Source organism: Scyliorhinus canicula, chromosome 18, assembly GCF_902713615.1.
Source record: "Scyliorhinus canicula chromosome 18, sScyCan1.1, whole genome shotgun sequence".
In the NCBI taxonomy this organism is placed as follows: domain Eukaryota; kingdom Metazoa; phylum Chordata; class Chondrichthyes; order Carcharhiniformes; family Scyliorhinidae; genus Scyliorhinus; species Scyliorhinus canicula.
In genome coordinates, this window is record NC_052163.1 from 65472542 (window position 1) to 65492516 (window position 19975).

At 49.3% G+C, this 19975-nt stretch overlaps 1 protein-coding gene and 1 pseudogene across 11 annotated transcripts in view; both read right to left on the reverse strand.

Moving 5' to 3' along the window:
* LOC119952881 (fas-binding factor 1 homolog) overlaps window positions 1-19975 on the reverse strand; it is a 171053-nt gene that overhangs the window by 73157 nt on the left and 77921 nt on the right. For all 11 annotated transcript variants that reach the window (XR_005457907.1, XM_038776488.1, XM_038776486.1 and 8 more), the window contains 6 exons: window positions 13769-13897; window positions 9253-9373; window positions 8404-8537; window positions 4299-4395; window positions 3351-3800; window positions 3034-3132 (listed from right to left, as the gene is read on the reverse strand). Coding sequence is in view for 10 of the 11 variants with exons in the window: in XM_038776488.1 (XP_038632416.1) it covers window positions 3034-3132; window positions 3351-3800; window positions 4299-4395; window positions 8404-8537; window positions 9253-9373; window positions 13769-13897 (1030 nt within the window). In the remaining variant the exon portion in view is untranslated. The remainder of the gene's footprint in view (window positions 1-3033; window positions 3133-3350; window positions 3801-4298; window positions 4396-8403; window positions 8538-9252; window positions 9374-13768; window positions 13898-19975) is intronic.
* On the reverse strand, window positions 10016-10219 carry LOC119953790 (annotated as a pseudogene).

A 19975-nucleotide genomic window follows, 5' to 3' on the forward strand; every position in this document is an offset into this window, starting at 1 on the left:
GATAGACGTGAAGGCATTTGAGAGGTTGCAAAATATATTCATGAGAATATATGTTAGGATGTTGCACCGACATGGGAAGTCAAAAACTAAAGGCCATCTAACCTACACTATGCCCTTATCATCCATATGCTTATCCAATAAACTTTTAAATGCCCTCAATGTTGGCGAGTTCACTCTCCCCATGTCTGCGTGGATTTCACCCCCACAACCCAAATATGTGCAGGGTAGGTGGATTGGCCACGCTAAAGTGCCTCTTAATTGGGAAAAAAAAATAATTGGGTACTCTAAATTAAAAAAAAAAACTTTTGTTACCTGTTTCTGTTTGCCAATTGGGACAGGTTCTTGTGGGGGTGGTTGAACCCACTTTTCTGTGTTTTTGCTTTTTTCAGAGGGGGGCACTTCGGTGTAATTGTGTATTGGAGCCAAGGGTGGATAGGTCAAACCCTAAATCGATGGGGAGGTCACGAATGGCACAAGAGCTGGGAGGATTTATGGAGAGGTTGGGGATGGTGGATCCGTGGACGTTTGGGTACCTGGGAGAGAGAGAGAGGATTCTTTCTTCTTGCATGTGTACGGAGTGAATTCCCGGATTGGCTTTTTTGTGGTAAGCCGAGCGTGCTAATGGGGATGGAAGGTGCGGAATATGGGGGAATAGTGATTTCAGCCCATGCTCCGCAGTATCTCGATGTTCGGGTCAGGAGCAGAGGCCGAGGTGGAGGTTGGATTCGGGGTTTTTGGCCGGCAAGGGGTTCTGTGGGAAGGTGGCAGTGGCGATTAAGAATTATGTTGAGCTTAATCAGAATGAGCAGGTATTGGTAGCCACGTTTTGGGAGACCTTGAAGGTGGTGGTCCGGCAGGAATTTATTTTGTTCAAGGCCCACAAAGTTAGGATGGGGAGGGAGGAGCATCGGCCACTGCTGGACGAGATAGTGAAGGTGGATTCTGTGGCCCCCACGAAGGAGTTGCTAGCAGAAAGAAGTTGCAGGGGCAGTTTGACCAATTGACGATGAGCAGGGCGGTGGGTCAGCTGCCCCGGGCACAGTAGGAGTATGGGGAGAAGGCAGGCCAAATGTTGGCCATCTGCGGTGGCAGGCAGCAACGAGGGAAATTCTTCAAGTGAGGGTGGAAGGGTGAGCAGTGTCTGATCCGGAGAGGATAAATGAGGTGTACAAGGCCTTTAATGAGGGGCTATATGGGGCCAAGCCGGGGAGGGCAGTTTGGGGGGGGGGGGGGGGGGGTGATATGGGTCGGTTTTTAAGATGAGCTGGACTTCCTGGAGTTGGAGGTGCGGAAGAGGCACGCGCTGGAGGAGCCGTTAGGGCTAAAGGAGGTGATGGAATGCATTGGCTTCCCGGCAGAATTTTATAAGCAGTTTGTGACAGAGTTAGCCCCCCCCACCTTTTGGGCATGTTTCATGAAGGTGGAGCAGGGGGAGTTGCCGGCTATGTTGGCGCAGGCGTCGATTTCTCTGATCCCGAGAAAGGGGAAGGATCCATTGGCATATGGGTCCTATAGGGCCATCTCGCTGCTGAATGCGGATGTGAAAGCCCTGGCAAAGGTATTGGCAAGAAGGTTGGAGGAGTCCTATAGTCCCATCTCGCTGCTGAATGCGTTTGTTTGTGACCGACCGGTTAGAAAGCATGGGCAGAATCATGGACTTACTGGAGAGTAGGACTGGGGACAAATATGAGTGGTTGGGAGAGCAGGGCATGGCCTTAGTGAACAGGATTAAGTGGAAGTGAGAGGAGGAATTGGGAGGGATATAGGATGGGGACTTTGGTGCAAAGTAATGCACCGAGTGAACTCACCCTCCTCCTGCGAAAGGATGAGCCTTATGCAATTTAAGGTGGCGCACAGGATCTACATGACCATGTTCTTTTCCCCGGAAGGATAGGGGGTTTTAGTTCAGATGGGCAGCATTGTTGGTACAGGCTTGGAGGGCCAAAGGGCCTGTTCATGTGCTGCAATTTTCTTTGTTCATTGACCGGGGCCCGGCTGAGTGGGCTTTTTCTGGAGGTAGTGGATGGGTGCGAGAAGTATGCGAGGGGGCCGGGCCGGTGAACCATGTCCATATGTTCTGGGGTGTGAGCAGTTGGAGAGCTTTTGGGTGGTGGTATTCGGGAACCTACTGAGGTTTGTAGGAGTTGAGATAAAACTGGACCCTATGGTGGTGATCTTTGGGGTGTCGGAGGTGCCGGAGCTGATGGAGGGGAAGGGGGCCGATGGTATGGCCTTCACCTCCTTTACTACCCAGCGATGGATATTTTTGAATTGGAGGGGTCGGCCATCCACTGCGGGTGTGGCATTGTGTGGGAGTCTTGTGCAAATTTCTTAGGTTGGGGAACAAAATCAAATTGGGGGGGGGGGGGTGTAAATAGGGGAAAATGTACAAACTGTATGCACTGTTGGATGTTGCGGTTAAACTATTATGTTGAATATGTTTGGAATAAAATATCATTTTCAAAAAAAGTTCTGGAACGTAGAGCCTGAGAGTGTGGTGGAGGCAGATTCAATTGTGGCTATCAAAATTGGATTATTTTCTGAGAAACAAAATGTAGGCCTAGGGGAAAGAGGCAGAGGGGTGGCATGTGACGAATTGCTCTTGCAGAGAGGCAGCACAGATACAATGAGCCAAAAGGCCTCCTGCAACCAGTCTTCATAATTCTATTCTCGGCCGGAATTCTCCAGTCATTAGGATTTTCTGTTCCCGTTGGCAGCCCACCCCAACCTGCTGGTTTCTTGGCACCATGGAGTTGCTTCAATGGGGAAATCCCATTGACAAGCAGCGTTAAGAGAGAATCCCGCCACCGAGAAACATGCAGCTGGTGAACCAGAGAATCCCACCCCTAGTTTAGAAGTAACATTCATGTATATGCACATCCGCGCACAGATACACAACTTGAACTGGTTCAATATTGTACAAGTATATGAACAGAGCTAGAGAGAGGGACTTTTATATCTTTTTCTCCATTATTTCATTCCACCATTTCCAAGAATAAAACCCTCAAGCAGCTATGGAAATGTTCTACTTACCCGGAGTCCCTGGATTCCACAGGATTACTCTTAGGCGCAGGTTCTTTCACCGAGGTGATTGGGCACTGCCCAGGTGCACTTGGTGATCCATTCTTTTTACTGTTTGACAAGAAAACATTTCAACAGCTCATTACGGGGAGGAAATAAGGACTTTTTCAAAGATCTACTGACTACATAATATAGATATGCATGCAGCAGTGTAAATTTAACATTTATCAACTGGCAGGCGAACTAGCTCCATCAGGGTGTCCCATCAAACAATCTGTCAGCTTGATTGGCAACTTTTCTGTTTCTCTAACCCAAAATCAGATCATTACCATAAGCTTGTTGTTGCATCTCCATCATCACCCGATGTCTGGGGTTGGGCTTCTGTGGCTCGAGTCTTCTTTCGAGCCAGTGCCTCCTTCAGCCAATCGCCTTCTACTACACTAGACAAATCTGCTTTTGCTGTGGATGGTGCAGATCTGGCCAGTGTCTTGTCAATCGCTTTTGATGCAGATGGGGGATGGTCTGCTGAAAAAGGCCTCTTGCTCTGGTTGTGGCTGGCTGGAAGGTTTGACTCAGATTTTGCTTTGTAGAACATGGTTCCTTTCTCCTTATCTTTGGTTGGCATTTGATTATCTAGATCAGGAATTACATCATCTTTCAGCCCCAGCCAATCAGCAGCACTCTTATTTCCACGTGTCAAAGTTGGAGTTGTCGGTGTTGGGGAGGCCTCTTTGGGTTTCTGATCGATAGTGGAGCTTCTATCACCCTCTGGGCTAAATCTGGAGACGGCAAAATATCACAATTAGAAAAATGAATCATCCAAATCATTGCAGGTAAAAGGTAGCACAGTGCAACCTCGATCTACAACACTCAACCCCTACCCCACCTCCAACACCACACATCCCCTTCCCTATCCCAACCCAAACATTCCTGGCATGCAGCAACAGAGGGTCCCTTCCTCAAAGTAGAAGGAAGAACTGAGGAACAAATCAAGAGCAAGGTTTGGCTTGAGGCATAGGCGGTCATGTGCATACCATATCTGCTGCCATGTTTTAAACGTACAGGGCCCCAGTGATTTCACCCACTTGCATAAAGACCTATTCATTTCTGAATGAATGACCCTGGTTTTTGAAGTGGCTGAATCGAGACAGTGAAATGATTGACAGGGTGTGCTGCAAGTCCGTTTAACTGCTGCAGGGCAGCACACTAATGCAGAATGGCAATTAGTGCTGCTTACTTTGACAGGAAGAACCCTCCTCTCAGGGTAAATGAAGTACCTTACTGACTGACGTCTGGACTGACGATCCTCTGGGGTTGTGACCACAGTGGGATGGTAGGAACCGAAGGTAAAGTCATCCAAAAAGTCTTCCTTTTCTAAGCAGGAACCAAAGACAATTAATCACTGACAGCAGCCATAACAGGCCCTCCCCAGCACCTTACAGTCAACTGCAGCTTTCCCCCCATTTCGTACACATATTTTCTTTTCTAAATAAGCTACTCAGTTATAAATAGAAAACTCACAATAGAAGACCCCCTACTTTCTCAGGGTAACTAGGATGGGCCTTGCCTTCACATCCTGGAAATAAATCACTACGGTAGCAGAAGAGGGAAACAAAACTAAAATGAGGCAGCAAACGTGAGAATTTCTACCAGGTTTATACGTTGTCAACAGACATTGAAATTTCAGAAATATAATCAGAGGGAAAATAAACAAACACAGACTAGTAAAGGAGAGCCATTTGTTTAGAACAAATCATATTTGACAAACTTGAATTAGTTTTTTGATGAGGTAAATGCAAGAATCTTTCCTGTGTATTTCCTTTGTTCCCATTTCTTTTCTTTTGACAAACACATGGATAGGATGGATGGGTATAGACAGATGCAACACAAGGAAGTGCTGAGGGTTTTGGCAAAGGTTGGTATCATGACCAGCACAGGCTTGAAGGGTGTGAGCCTGTGCTGTATTATTCTTTCTTCCTTTATTATTTTTGGTCTGTGGACCCATAATCGGAATGTGCCTTCAAGCAGAAAACGCAAGTTGAAACAGCTTGCTGGTCAGGACATTGTGATCCCAGATTTTGTGTTTGGAGAGGAGAGGCCAGACTTTTCGGTGCCAAGTGAATCTTAGGAACCAGTTTTGGAGGAATCGGTTCGATTGGCTAATGGGCAACAGGTGGGTTGGCCACGGACAGTGTTCTGACTGACAGCAGTCAGTGATTGGTTCCTGCTTAATGCTTTCTAACAGAACTTAGCAGAAGTGTTTAGACATTGGAGGTGAAAGGAACAGTCTCTCACTGTCTGTCTCCTGCTTGCTGAAGTGAAATAACTGCTTTATTTGTCTAAAATAAGTGAATGCCTGGCACATTTTTGCTGTAAACCTGAAAGGGTCCTAAAAATGCAGAGAAAGTAGACAACCTTGCTAAAGAAAACCATCTCAAGCCTAGAAGGAAGAAATGTCAAAAAGAAAGTCTGATCTTCAGAGAGACACTAAATGGAAGTCATCCCAATGCATCAAAGATTCTTTATCGTTTTATTTAATCACATATATTCAGCGCCTTACAACCACCCTTTTTCCCCTCTTTGTTGTTTGTCTGTGTGTGTGAGTAGAGGGTGGGGTAGAAAGAAAGGGGGTTTTGGGAATGGGATATTAGATAGTCAGTTACATTTTCAGTCCATTTAATTATAATACTGTAAATAATAAAAGGTTACGTGTTAAAGTTATAAACCTGGTGACTGTAGTTTATGGCTCAGCCAAGGATGTTGAGTATTTTAAATAAAGTCTAATTTTACCTACGTTGCGACTCCACATCAAGTGGGGCTGGAATTGACCGTGCTAGCCCAGGGTGGCGTAACATAATTTGGGGGTTCGGTCCTAACTAACTTATAGTCTGCTAAATATCTCCTTCAGAGGTCTGCCCTGCAGAGGTGACAATACCAGTACCTCACCTCCAGCTTGGAATGTTCTGGATCAAACATGTTTGGCTGCCCACATTTTAATTCTTTCTCCCAAAACCTTTAAATGCTCTTGGGCTATCTGACAAGCTCCTGTGAATCTTTCCAGAAACAGGGACACATAATCTGACATTCAGGATTTCTTTTTTTTGTTTTAGAAACGTCTCTTTCATAAACTTTGACGGACCCCATACTTAATGGCCATAGACCAATTCAAATGGGCTAAACCCAGTAGATTCATCCAGAGAATTCCTGGTGGCAAACATAAAAAAATACAATCCCTTGTCCCAATCTTTTTGATAATAATAATCTTTATTAGTGTCAAAAGTAGGCTTACATCAACACTGCAATGAAATTACTATGAAAATCTCCTAGTCGCCACATCTGCCGCCTGTTCGGGTACACTGAGGGAGAATTCAGGATGTCCAATTCACATAGCAAGCACGCCTTTCGGGACTTGTGGGAGGAATCCAGAGCACCCGGAGGGAATCCACACAAACATGGGGAGAACGTGCAGACTCCACACAGACAGTGACCCGAGCAAGGAATTGAACTTGGTCCCTGGCACTGTGAAGCAACAGTGCTAACCACTGTGCTACCGATATTCATGACACTAGACCCTAATCAAATTTTGAGAGTTTGGTAATAACTCTCCAAATATCTCCGAGTTTGTGGCTGATAGGTGGTTGACTTTAGTTACTTGATATGTAAACAACGAATTGTGCCCCGCAAAATTTTAGACGTTAATATAGAACCCTTGTCAGATTATACTTCAAAATGTAGGCCATAGCGTGCGACCATGCACTCGCCCATGGTGTCGTGACATAACAGAGATGGTGGATGCAGGCAGCACAAATGATATTGCATACATGAACTTCCAAAAGGCACTTTATAAAGGATTAGGTCTGTTCACAAAATGTAAGCCCATGGGATAAAAGGCCCGAATACAAAATTGGTTAAGGGATAGAAAACAGAAAATAGTGATGAATGGTTGGTTGGTTTTTGATCTGGAGTTCCCTATAGTTTAGTAAGGGGAGCATGCTATTTTAGACACACATATGTGACTTGGAGCTGGGGGTACAGGGTACAATAAAAAAATCTACAAATTACATAAAACTTGGAGGTGTAGTAAGCTCTGAGAAAGATAGTAAGGGACTTCAAGAGGGCATAGGCTGGCTGGCAGAAGGAGCAGACTCATGACGAATGAAGCGCAACACAGAAAGGAAGAATAGGAAATGCTGCATTGAACTAAGGGTGCAAGAAGAGCAAGACCTGGGGAAGTTTGTGCATACCTTTGAAGGTGCAGGCCAGATTAACAAAGTAACTCTAGTTCAGCCCCCAGCTACAGTACTGTGTTCAATTTTAGGCACCATTCTTTAGAAAAGTTGGAAAGGCTTTAGAAAATGTATAGAAGAGATTTATCGGATTGGTTCCGTGAATGAGGGATTATAGTTACATGATGTAAGCGGAAAAAGCAAAACACTGCAGATGCTAGCTCTAAAGAAGAGCCATAGGGACTCGAAATGGCAACTCTGTTCGCTCCACCACAGATGTTGCCAGATCTGCTGGGGTTTTCCAGCATTTTCAGAGAAACTGGGGTTGTTTTTGGAGCAGAGAAGGCTAAGAGGAGATCTCAGGTGTTGAGAATTTTGTCCAGTTAGAGTAAATAAACATAAGATTTTTCCAATGGCTAAAGAATCAATAGTATGGGGAAGGGAAAACCTTTTTGCACAGAAATTTGGAATGTGCTGCCTAATATAGTGGGCAATAGATTCAATTGTAGTGTTCAAAAGCAAATTGGATAAATTCTTGAAGGAGATAAAATTTCAAGAATATGGGACAAAAACAAGAAAGTGGGACTAACAGATTTGAACTTTGAATGTGCATACTCGATGGGCCAAATGGCCTCCTTTTATGCTGGACATTTCCAAAATATGTTGGACAGGGATATGTGTTACGTGAAAATTTCCGTCCCAGTTAAAGAGAGAAATGAGTACAACGTGAATCAACTGTTTATTGTCACCGAAGGAGAAGAATTATGAATGCATGAGCTGTGCCATCAATTAAATTCAGATTTCAAAGCTTTTAAAATACCCAGCTGGTTCATCAGTATGCAAGAGAGAAAGGTTATTATTTTGGGTACAGACCATTAATTGTGGCTCGGATGTATTCCCATTTTTCTCCGTCATTGCTGACTGACTTGGTGCGTTTATTTAGCTACATCCCTTTTTGGGACTATTTTCGAACACATCTGTCTCTCCGGCACCACCTCATCTCTACATTCTCACCTCTCCCACCTCCAAGAACCTGGTATATCCTCCTTCAGTTAAACTCATAGAAAGTTATACAATTGAGGCTTCCATTTTAAGTCATGCTGAACAAATAGTGTGCTTTGGGTTCACAGACAGACAACCTGATTGTGAGGATTACCTTGTGTCTTTTTGTATTTTGGATCCAGTTTAAATTCTTTTCTTTCACCGGTTATAGGTCGCTCGAGGAGCTTCTTGGCTGTCCCTCTCCCTAATAATTCATCCATCTTTGAGCGAGCAGGGCGTGGCGGCTCTCTAACACAGAAAAGAAACAGGTGGAGTCAAAAAGTACAGGCTAAATGACAGTCAACAGAATCTATTACCACTGTAGTACGTGCTCGCCAATTTAGTTCCCTTTGTGGGTAGAATCCTGGTGCAGCAATGGAAGTGAGTAGAGCTCGGAAGTGGGACAGCTGACCACATCCAATCGGACGCGGTCAACCAATTAGCAATGCACAATTGAGGGGGCTAGCCAATTGTGCAGTAGGGCAGGAATTTGCCAACCCCACCATTACCTCACAGGATTTAAGATCCAGTCACCATCCGGACAGAAATGTACTTCACTGCACAGCCAATAGAATTCCACTGCCTGTTTTGGAGGAAGATTTTGAATGGAAAGTGCTGCCACCCCATCTCTACTCACCACACTTGGCTTGGCTCCCCCCACACCCCCCCACCCCCACACCCCCACCCCACCCCCCCACACACACACACACACACACACACACACACACACACACACACACACACCACCCTTGTGACCTACAGCATCTATTGCTGTGTGAAGATGAGGGACTCACCTAGGGCATCAAGGAACAAGACAACTTCCATACCTGTGGCTGTGATTTCTTGGATTGCTGCACTCACCCATGTTACGTTGCTGTATGTGTAATTTGTTCCATAAATGAACTAGTGAGTGTCTGACCACACACTGCTGAACCAGCAAATAATCTCCCCAGCCTACACTTACTCCTCCGCCTTCTTCTCTTCCTCTGGTGCTTTAGGACTATCGCCAAATCCAAGTGCATCCATAAGGTCATCTCCTTCATCATCAAAGAACAATTCATCCTTCTTCTTTGGAGTAGGCATGCCTGGAACAGAAGCAGACAGAGCTGGAGGGCACTGTGAGAAGCATACACAAATATTCACATGTTCAGAAGTCGATGACTGATGTACTTTTCAAATTCCCAGATACTTTGGACTGAGCTCACCTGTAGATAATGTTGGACATTCTTTCAAATCAGCACCCTCATCATTGTACCAGCTCAGAGCAGTACGACATTAAACAGTTACAGTAAATCTAGAGCACTCAGAAAGACTCTAACACTTTGGATGAGACTATAAGACATCGGAGCAGAATTAAGCCATTCGGTCCATCGAGACTGCTCCAGCATTAAATTGTTATATTTCTCATCCACATTTTCCTGCCATCTCCCCATAACCCCTTATCTCCTTATTAATCAAGAACCTTTCTATCTCTAGCTTAAAGACACTCAATGATTTGGCCTCCACTGCCTTCTGAGGCAAAGAGTTCCACAGATTCACCACCCTCTGGCTGAAGAAATTCCTCCTCATATTGCAGTCCTTGGTCAAAGAAAGAACTTGGGCGAGATTTTCCATCCCGCCGCACACATTTCAGGTGCGGCGCGCCCCCATCGGCAGCTGGATTCCCCATCCCAGCAACTGGCCAATGGGGTTTCCCATTGTGGGCACCCCTACGCCGTTGAGAAATCTTTTTTTTGTTACTTTTTCTGAGTTACAGAGCCAGAGCTCCTGGACAGGGGCGAACTCCTAATCTAGCTCCTTGCCTGCTCCAAAAAACAATTCAAATTCAAATTGAATCCAATTCATGCTCCCCACAAGAGAGACATACCAGATTTTAGCCAAAGACCGAGCAGATACTACGCTTCATCTTAGCCAAAAGGCCGAGAAGCGATGTCGTTGGGAAATCTGTGGGCATGAGTGCACTGCCAGTGAAACGGAGGATCCCACCGACGGGGAATCAACCCCTTTGTATTAAGATAGCACCAGAAATCATCTATAGAGCCACGGTCTTCATAGCCAATGGAGTGCTTTTGAAATGTAGGAAACTCTGCCAGTCACTTTACAAGTGGCAAGCTGAAAATGACAAACGGCCAATAAATCTGCTTTGGCAATGCTGGTTGAGGGATAAATATTGACAAGGAACCAGGGGAACATTCTGCTCACATTTGCACTCGTGCAGGGAGTGGGAATCCAGAGGCAATTCACCATCCCTTGCCATGCAAATTCATGCTTGGCAGGGATTATGAGGGATTCCCTTGCAAATTCCACTATCAGGCTAGCATTTTGAGCTGGAAGCCTGATAGTGAGGTTCAGTGGCTGGCTTCCCAAAACCACCCTCACCGCCCACAATGCAAGTGCTCCAACCCCTCCCACGACCTCCCACCAGAGACCACCCCCCCCCCCCCCCCCACCCCGCATCAGAGACATCCACCAGCAACCGCCTCATTACAGAAACCCCTGCCAGAGATCCCATAAGAGACACCCACCATAAGAGAGATCCCCACATTACAGAGACCCCACATTACAGAGAGCCCCACATTAGAGACCCCCACAGTACAGAGACCTCCATCCATAAGAGAGACCCCGACCCGTAAGAGACCCCACCCATAAGAGAGACCCCATCACAGAGACCCCTGCCTGGAATCTAGAGGGGTCCAGACAGAGACAGTGAAAAATCACTGCTTTAAAACTCATTTGTGCCCTATTCCTGATGGCTCAGACAGAGAAAGCAGCAGCTGTCAATTCCAGCAAGCAAAAACAACATAAACTGGTTTAAAACCCCCTCAGATCTTTGATCTGCAAGACTTTCTTTCACATCAATGTAAAATTGGGTTCTCCAGGTTGCGATTGACAGCAAGCACACTGTCAGCTGTCTGAATTGTTTAATTTTGTTTCCCTTCATGGTCAAATGGATCTCATGCACCTAGCTATGACTCACTTTTTAAAATAAATTTAAATTACCCAATTCATTATTTTTACCAATCAAGGGGCAACTTAGCATGGCCAATTCACCTATCCTGCACATCTTTGGGTTGTCGGGGTGTGACGCACACAGACAAGGGGAGAATGTGCAAACTCCACATGGGCAGTGACCCAGGGACAGGATTGAACCCGGGCCCTCAGTGCTACCCACTGTGCTCCCTTGCTGCCCACAGAGGCAGAGACAAGTCCTGAAAGACGTGCTGTTAGGTAATTTGGGCATTCTGAATTCTCCCTCTGTGTATCCAAACAGGCGCCGGAATGTGGCGACTAAGGGATTTTCCCAGTAACTTCATTGCAGTGTTAATGTAAGCGTACTTGTGACAATAAAGATTATTATTATAGACTGCACGCTAGCTTCCAGGGAGGTGTCTAGGTAATGGGGGGCATCGGGTGATCTCTGTAATGGAAGGGTCTCTGGTGGGGGGGTCTCTCTTTTACTGGGGGTGTCAGGTTGGGGGGTCTCAGGTGGAGTGGTCTCGGGTGGGGGGGGGGTGTCGGGTGGGGGGGGGGTTGTCAGGTATGGCGTTTCGGGTGGGATCTCGGGTGCGGGGTGTCTGTGAAGGGGGTCTTTGTGAAGGGGGTCTCTGTGAAGGTCACTCATTTGGGGGGCCTCTGGTGGTTTTGGGGTGAGCAGGCTTTGCATTGTGTGTGTGTGTGTGTGTGTGTGTGTGTGTGTGTGTGTGTATGGGGGGGGGGGAGAAAGAGTGGTCTTACGATTGACTTTGGGGGCAACTCCCTTAAAGCGTTACCCCTTGGCCCACCACGAGGTTCACCGTGCCAGGGCCACACCGGGAAATACCTGCAATTCTTGCCCACATGAATCCTGGCTCAGAGGACCTGAGATTCACGCAGTCTTGGTGAATCTGGTGCCCATCCCATTAATAGGATGCAAATGGATCCATTTGACCAATTTACATCCTGCCACTGACACAAGGCCGAACCTCGATGCCACCACCAGCAGGGCAACCAGAGTGCTCGGCCCCAAACCGTCTTTTTGACAACACTGGATTCTCCGCCGCATCGACAACTCACTACAGGCAGCGGGGAATTCAACCCCGTCTTTCAAATTAAACGGTTTCGTTTCTCATTCTTCATCCTGGGTAGCATAAATATTCACAAAACATTGAAAGGGAAAGTGTATAAAAATTACGGCAGGCTGTTGAAATTAGTTAAGGTTTGGCATGTCTGATTCTGCACCCAGATCAAGCAGAAAAAGAAAACACATGAAAACAAGATGGCATTGCAAATGGAAAGCTGATCACAAGTTAGTTCCAGTCACTCTTCTGTCCTGCCTTCGAATCTGACTAACAACCAGGTCCACAGATCAAGATGGGAGAAAATTCCATTCAGATTTGCTTATAGAATCCATAGAATCCCCACAAAAGGAAGACATTCGGCCAATCGAGTCTTCACCAACCCTCTGAAAGAGCACCCTACCTAGGCCCACACCCCCATCCTATCCCCGTAACCCAACCTGACCTGCACATCTTTGGACACTAAGGGGAAATTTTATCATGGCAAATCCACCTAACCTGCCCATCTTTGGACTGTGGGAGGAAACCGGAGCACCTTTAAGAAACCCACACAGACACGTGAGTATGTGCAAACTTTGCCTGTTCCTGTGCTAAATAATTCTTTATTCTGCACAGACAGTCACCCAAGGCCGAAATCGGCCACGGGTCCCTGGCCCTGTGAGGCAGTAGTGCTAACCACTGTGCCACCGTGCCGCTCCCGGGATGTTACTGGATCTTTTCAAAACCTATGTCTTCAAGACGCTCTTGAAAGCCTATCATTTTGGCTAAGCTTTTCATCATTTGTTATTTTTGACTAACTAGGTTCCTATGAAGGGCGTTGTGTTGTATTAAGTACATGGTAATAGACCTGGAGGCTCAATGGGCCTTCCCTGCTTTGCAAGGGAGTTTTTTTGAATCGCTTTGTATGCGTGCTTTGTGAAACTTTCACAGGTCCAAGAATGAATCGACACACTCCCAGAGCAAGCATTAAATATATGATCGGAATGACCAGTTAAAGACAAAAGTACTCACTGGTACTTTGAACAATGCTAGAATCAGGGACAGAGATTTACCAGAGAAAAGATCAGCTGTGATGTTTGGGTGCAGATTGGATCCCATTTATTGTTTCAGCACTAAAAATAGTAAATCAAATTAAATCACTAACTTGAAAACCAACAAGATGGTCCACCAAGGACTGTTTAAGCTCCCAGCTGAGTGAAGAATACCATTATGTCCATGAAAATAAGCTTTATCTACTGACAGGCAAAATGAAAGCCACAAGGGCTATTCACACTGTAAGTATATGCGCACCGGATAGAACACCGAGCATGCACAATATTAAAAAATGCCTCAAAAAGATATCCACAATTCTCCCAGCTGATTCCCTGGCATCTTTAATTTTGCCAAAATGAAGTGTTTTTGAAAGGGTGCAGATTTTCTCAATACCTTTCTCTTCTTTTTTATGTTTCTGCAGATCGACACTTGAAGGGCTTGGTTTCCGTCCAGTCATTACTGCTTTCTTTGGTCTCTCTTCTTCTTCATCAGATATAATTCCTGCCAGCGGATCATCCACATCTGGAAAGTAGATTGGAACAGTACTTAAAGAGAAAAGTTTATTGCAACAATCACTTCAGAAACTGACAGAATGCATCAGTGGAACTGATTACCCAGATACAGCACACTGCTGGGAATAAGGCTATCTCCAGTGGATAGGTACACAAAAGCACAGGAATAACAGTAAGTGTCTCAGTGTCCATACTGTTAGACATGCATCACTAATGCAAAATCCAAATTCAGGAGGACTTCCGGTTGCGGCTATGACCAACTAAGTCGCACGTTTGGCTGCTCCTGCTACAAAGGTGTTTTCGGGCCGATTGGAGGGCCCCAACGGCGCTGTAAGGACAAATCCCGGTGGGGGAAGGCTCCCTGAAGAGAACCAGACCAACTTTATGGTCGGTACCCGGAGTGGGGTGGTAAAGAAAGCAACAGCAGCTCCCAAAAAAAAGCGGGGGAAGAAGACCAAAATGGCGGCCGGTGGCGCACCCGAGGAATGGAGGAAATGGGCGGAGGAGCAGCAGGCCGCTCTCCTGCGCTTCTTTACGGAGCTGAAAATGGAGCTCTTGGAGTCAATGAATGCGACGACCACCAGGCTGATGGGAGCCCAGGCGATCCAAGAGGCGTCGATTCGGGAGCTGCAACAGGAGATGACTGTGAGGGAGGAGGAGGCCACGGTCCTCGTGGGAAAGGTAGAGGTGCACGAGGCACTCCACCTGAAATGGCAGAGCCGTTTTGAGGAGCTGGATACCCGAATGAGGCGGAAGAACCTGAGGATCTTGGGCCTGGCAGAAGGCCTGGAGGGGTCAGACCTCCCGGGATATGTAGCAGAAATGCTGAGCTCCCTGATGGGGGCAGGGGCCGTCCCTTCGCCCCTGGAGCTGGAAGAGGCCTACAGGGTCATGGCTAGGAGGCCAAGAGCAAATGAGCCCCCGAGGGCGGTGCTGGTGCGGTTCCAGCGACTCAGCGACCGTGAGAGAGTGCTGGAGTGGGCCAAGAGGGAAAGGAGCAGCAAGTGGGAGAATTCGACGGTGAGGGTCTACCAGGACTGGAGTGCGGAGGTGGCAAAGCGGCGGGCCCGGTACAACCGGACGAAGGCGGTGCTACATGCAAAACGGATCAGGTTCGGAATGCTGCAGCCAGCGCGCTTGTGGGTCACCTACAGGAACCAACACCACTATTTTGAGTCCCCAGAGGAGGCGTGGGCCTTTGTACAGGAAGAGAAACTGGACTCGAATTAGACCCAGGGGATACTTGGCGGCCGTAGCCGCTCGGGTACTTTCAGCTGAATTCTTTGTTTGGATTTTGAACTCTTGCTGTGGTTTTTCTTCTGATGTTTTTTCCCCCTTTGCCAACTTCCCTTAGTTATTGTTATTGTGGTTATTCATGGTTATTTATGGTTATTTATGCTGTTTGGTAGAGGGCGACTGTTAAGTACATTGTTATTTGTTATTTATCTGTTATTTATAATGTTAAGTTGGGGAGGTGGGACGGGGGGGGGGAGAGCAGATCGGGGATATGGGCCCCTAGGGGGGGTTCTTTTACAGGCATGGACGGGGACGGGGGTGGAACTGAAGATGGCGGGGTGGGGTGTGGCAGGGCGAAAGCGCGGGCTTTCCTCTGTTTTCCTGCGCGCGGGGCAGAGGAGGGGGGAGGGGAGGAGTGCGGGGCGTGGCTAGCAATGGCGACCTTTCCCGCGCTGGAGCGGGGCCAGGGAGGAGTGGCAAGGGGGGGGAGGTCCCCCCCCGAGCCGGGGGGAGTCGGAGTGTGGCAGGAGCAGCCGGGTCAGCGTGAACCAGCTGACTTACGGGAGTACGATGGAGGGTACATCGCGGCTAGGAGGGGTCCTAGCCTGGGGGGGGGGGGGGGGAGGGGGGTTAGGGGGGGACACCGGGTTGCTGCTGAAAAGACCAGAAACGGGAAGTGGAGGACTGGAGAGGTGGGGGGAGGGGGACATCGCCATGGGGAGCGGGTCAGAAGGGGAGGGTCGACCCGGGGCGAGCAGGGAACAGGACATGGCTAATCGGCAGGGGAAGGGGGCGGGTCGTCCCGCGACCCGGCTGATCACTTGGAACGTGAGGGGGTTGAATGGGCCGGTCAAGAGATCAAGGGTATTCTCACACCTGAAGGGACTGAAGGCTGATGTAGCAATGTTACAGGAGACCCATTTGAAGGTAGTGGACCAGGTTCGCCTGAGAAGGGGGTGGGTGGGACAGGTGTTCCACTCTGGATTGGACGCAAAGAACCGGGGGGGTGGCGATTCTGGTGGGAAAGAGGGTGTCGTTCGTGGCGGAGGAGGTGGTGGCGGATAAGGAGGGTAGGTAAGTGATGGTGAAGGGTAAGCTGCAGGGGGAGAAAGTGGTGATGGTCAACGTATATGCCCCGAACTGGGATGACGCGGGTTTTATGAGGCGCCTATTGGGCCTCATTCCGGGACTGGAGGCAGGGGGCTTGATCATGGGGGGGGACTTTAACACAGTGCTGGACCCCGGGCTAGACAGATCGAGCTCAAGGACCAATAGGAGGCCGGCAGCGGCAGAAGTGCTGAGGGGGTACATGGAGCAGATGGGAGGAGTAGACCCATGGAGGTTTGGTAGGCCGAGGGCGAGGGAGTATTCCTTTTTCTCCCACGTCCATAGAGTGTACTCCAGAATCGATTTCTTCGTGTTGAGCAGGGGGCTGATCCCGAGGGTACGGGAAGCTGAGTACTCGGCCATTGCGATCTCTGATCATGCACCGCATTGGGTGGATGTGGAAATGGGGGAGGCGCGGGACCAGCGCCCGCTGTGGCGGCTGGATGTGGGGCTGTTAGCGGACGACGAGGTGTGTAAAAGGGTCCGGAAGAGCATTGAGAGCTATCTGGACTTGAATGACACGGGTGAGGTGCAGGTGGGGATGGTCTGGGAGGCCCTGAAGGCAGTGATCAGGGGAGAGCTGATCTCCATAAGGGCGCACAGAGAAAGAAAGGAGAGGCAGGAGAGGGAGAGGCTGGTGGGGGAGCTATTGGAAGTGGATAGGAGATATGCGGAGGCACCAGAGGAGGGGCTGCTGGGAGAACGGCGCAGCCTGCAGGTCAAGTTCGACCTGCTGACCACCAGGAAGGCAGAGACGCAGTGGAGAAGGGCACAGGGCGCGGTCTATGAGTATGGGGAAAAGGCGAGCAGGATGCTGGCACACCAGCTTCGCAAACGAGATGCGGCTAGGGAGATTGGGGGAGTGAAGGAGAGGGGCGGGAAGGTAGTGCAGAAGGGGCAGGAAGTGAACGGGGTCTTCAGGGATTTTTACAAGGAGTTGTATCGGTCTGAGCCGCCGACGAGGAGAGGGGGAATGGAGGACTTCCTAAACAAATTGAGGTTCCCAAGGGTCCAGGAGGGGCTGGTAGAAGGGCTGGGGGCGCCAATAGGGCTAGAGGAGCTAGTCAAGGGAATAGGTCAGATGCAAGCGGGGAAGGCGCCGGGGCCAGATGGGTTCCCGGTGGAATTCTATAAGAAAAATGTGGACTTGGTGGGACCGGTACTGGTACGAGCCTTTAATGAGGCGCGAGAGGGGGGGGTTCTGCCCCCGACAATGTCGCAGGCTCTGATCTCCCTGATATTGAAGCGGGATAAAGACCCCGTGCAGTGCGGGTCCTACAGGCCTATCTCGCTTCTGAACGTGGATGCCAAGTTGCTGGCAAAGATCCTGGCAGCTAGAATAGAGGATTGTGTGCCAGGGGTAATCCATGAGGACCAGACGGGGTTCGTGAAGGGGCGGCAGCTCAACACGAACGTGCGGAGATTGCTGAATGTAATTATGATGCCGGCAGTGGAGGGGGAGGCTGAGATAGTGGTAGCGCTGGACGCGGAGAAGGCATTCGATAGGGTGGAGTGGGAGTACCTGTGGGAGACGTTGGAACGGTTTGGGTTTGGGGAAGGGTTTATTAAGTGGGTGAAGTTGCTCTACTCGGCCCCGACGGCGAGTGTTGTGACAAACGGGAGGAGGTCGGAGTATTTCGGGCTCCACCGAGGGACCAGGCAGGGATGTCCCCTATCCCCCCTACTTTTCGCACTGGCGATTGAACCGTTGGCGATGGCACTGAGGGGTTCAGGGGGGTGGAGAGGACTGACTAGGGGAGGGGAGGAACATCGAGTATCGCTGTATGCGGATGATCTACTGCTGTACGTGGCAGACCCAGAAGGGGGAATGCCGGAGATAATGGAACTATTAGCAGAGTTTGGGGACTTTTCAGGGTACAAACTAAATTTGGGCAAAAGCGAGGTTTTTGTGATACACCCGGGGGACCAGGGAGAGGGTATTGGGAGACTCCCCTTCAAGCGAGCAGGAAAGAGCTTTAGGTACTTAGGGGTGCAGGTGGCAAGGAACTGGGGGACCCTCCACAAGTTGAACTTTTCCAGGCTGGTGGAACAGATGGAGGAGGAATTTAAGAGGTGGGACATGGTACCGTTGTCGCTGGCGGGGAGGGTGCAGTCAATCAAAATGACGGTCCTCCCAAGGTTCTTGTTTTTATTTCAGTGCTTGCCCATCTTCCTCCCTAGGGCCTTCTTCAAAAAGGTGACGAGTAGCATCATGAGCTACGTGTGGGCGCATGGCACCCCAAGGGTGAGGAGGGTCTTTTTGGAGCGGAGTAGGGACAGTGGAGGGCTGGCACTGCCCAATCTCTCGGGGTACTACTGGGCGGCAAATGTGTCAATGGTGCGCAAGTGGATGATGGAAGGGGAGGGGGCAGCTTGGAAACGAATGGAGAGGGCGTCCTGTGGCAACACAAGCCTGGGGGCCCTAGTAACGGCACCATGGCCGCTCCCCCCCACGAGGTACACCACGAGCCCGGTGGTGGCGGCCACCCTCAAGATATGGGGGCAGTGGAGGCGACATAGGGGGGAAATGGGAGGTCTGTTGGCGGCGCCAATAAGAGGGAACCATAGATTCATCCCGGGGAACATCGACGGGGGATTTCAGAGCTGGTACAGGGTGGGCATACGGCAGCTGAAGGACCTGTTTATAGAGGGGAGGTTTGCGAGCCTGGGAGGGCTGGAGGAGAAGTTTGAGCTCCCCCCGGGAAACATGTTCAGATATTTACAAGTGAAGGCATTTGCTAGGCGGCAGGTGGAGGGGTTTCCCCTGCTCCCCAGTAAGGGGGCGAGTGATAGGGTGCTCTCGGGGGTCTGGGTCGGAGGGGGGAAGATATCAGACATCTACAAGATAATGCAGGAGGCGGAAGCAGCATCAGGGGAGGAGCTGAAAGCCAAGTGGGAAGGGGAGCTGGGAGAGCAGATAGAAGACGGGACGTGGGCGGATGCACTGGAGAAGGTCAACTCTTCCTCCTCGTGTGCAAGACTGAGCCTCATTCAATTTAAGGTGCTGCATAGAGCTCACATGACGGGGACAAGGATGAGCCGGTTCTTTGGGGGTGAGGACAGGTGTGTCAGATGTCTGGGAAGCCCAGCAAACCATGTGCATATGTTCTGGGCATGTCCGGTGCTGGAAGGGTTCTGGAAGGGGGTGGCAAGGACGGTGTCGAAGGTGGTGGGGTCCAGGGTCAAACCAGGATGGGGGCTTGCGATCTTTGGGGTCGGGGTAGAACCGGGGGTACAGGAGGCTAGGGAGGCCGGAATACTGGCCTTTGCGTCCCTAGTGGCTCGACGAAGGATATTAATTCAATGGAAGGACGCGAGGCCTCCAAGCGTTGAAACTTGGATTAACGATATGGCTAGCTATATTCAGCTAGAAAGGATCAAATTTGCCCTGAGAGGGTCGGTACAGGGATTCGCCAGGCGGTGGCAACCTTTCCTTGACTTTTTAGATCAGAGATAGACGTTCGGGGTCGTGGCAGCAGCAACCCGGGGGGGGGGGGGGCAGCAAGGGTCGTGGGGGGACATGCACGACTGTAACGTGGGCAAGTCTGCTCGCTGCTCATGTCTGAAACTGTAGGCTGCCTTGTTTGTTAAGGTTGCCTGGGGGGGGGGGGGGGGGGGGGGGGGGGATTTTAAAAAAAAAATCCAAATTCAGTTTCAGATTCTGTTCCCCTTTGTCTGATGGTGCTGGTTCTATCGAGGCTACAGTTCAAAGCACACGTGTCTGATTGGCTCAGTTACATACTCA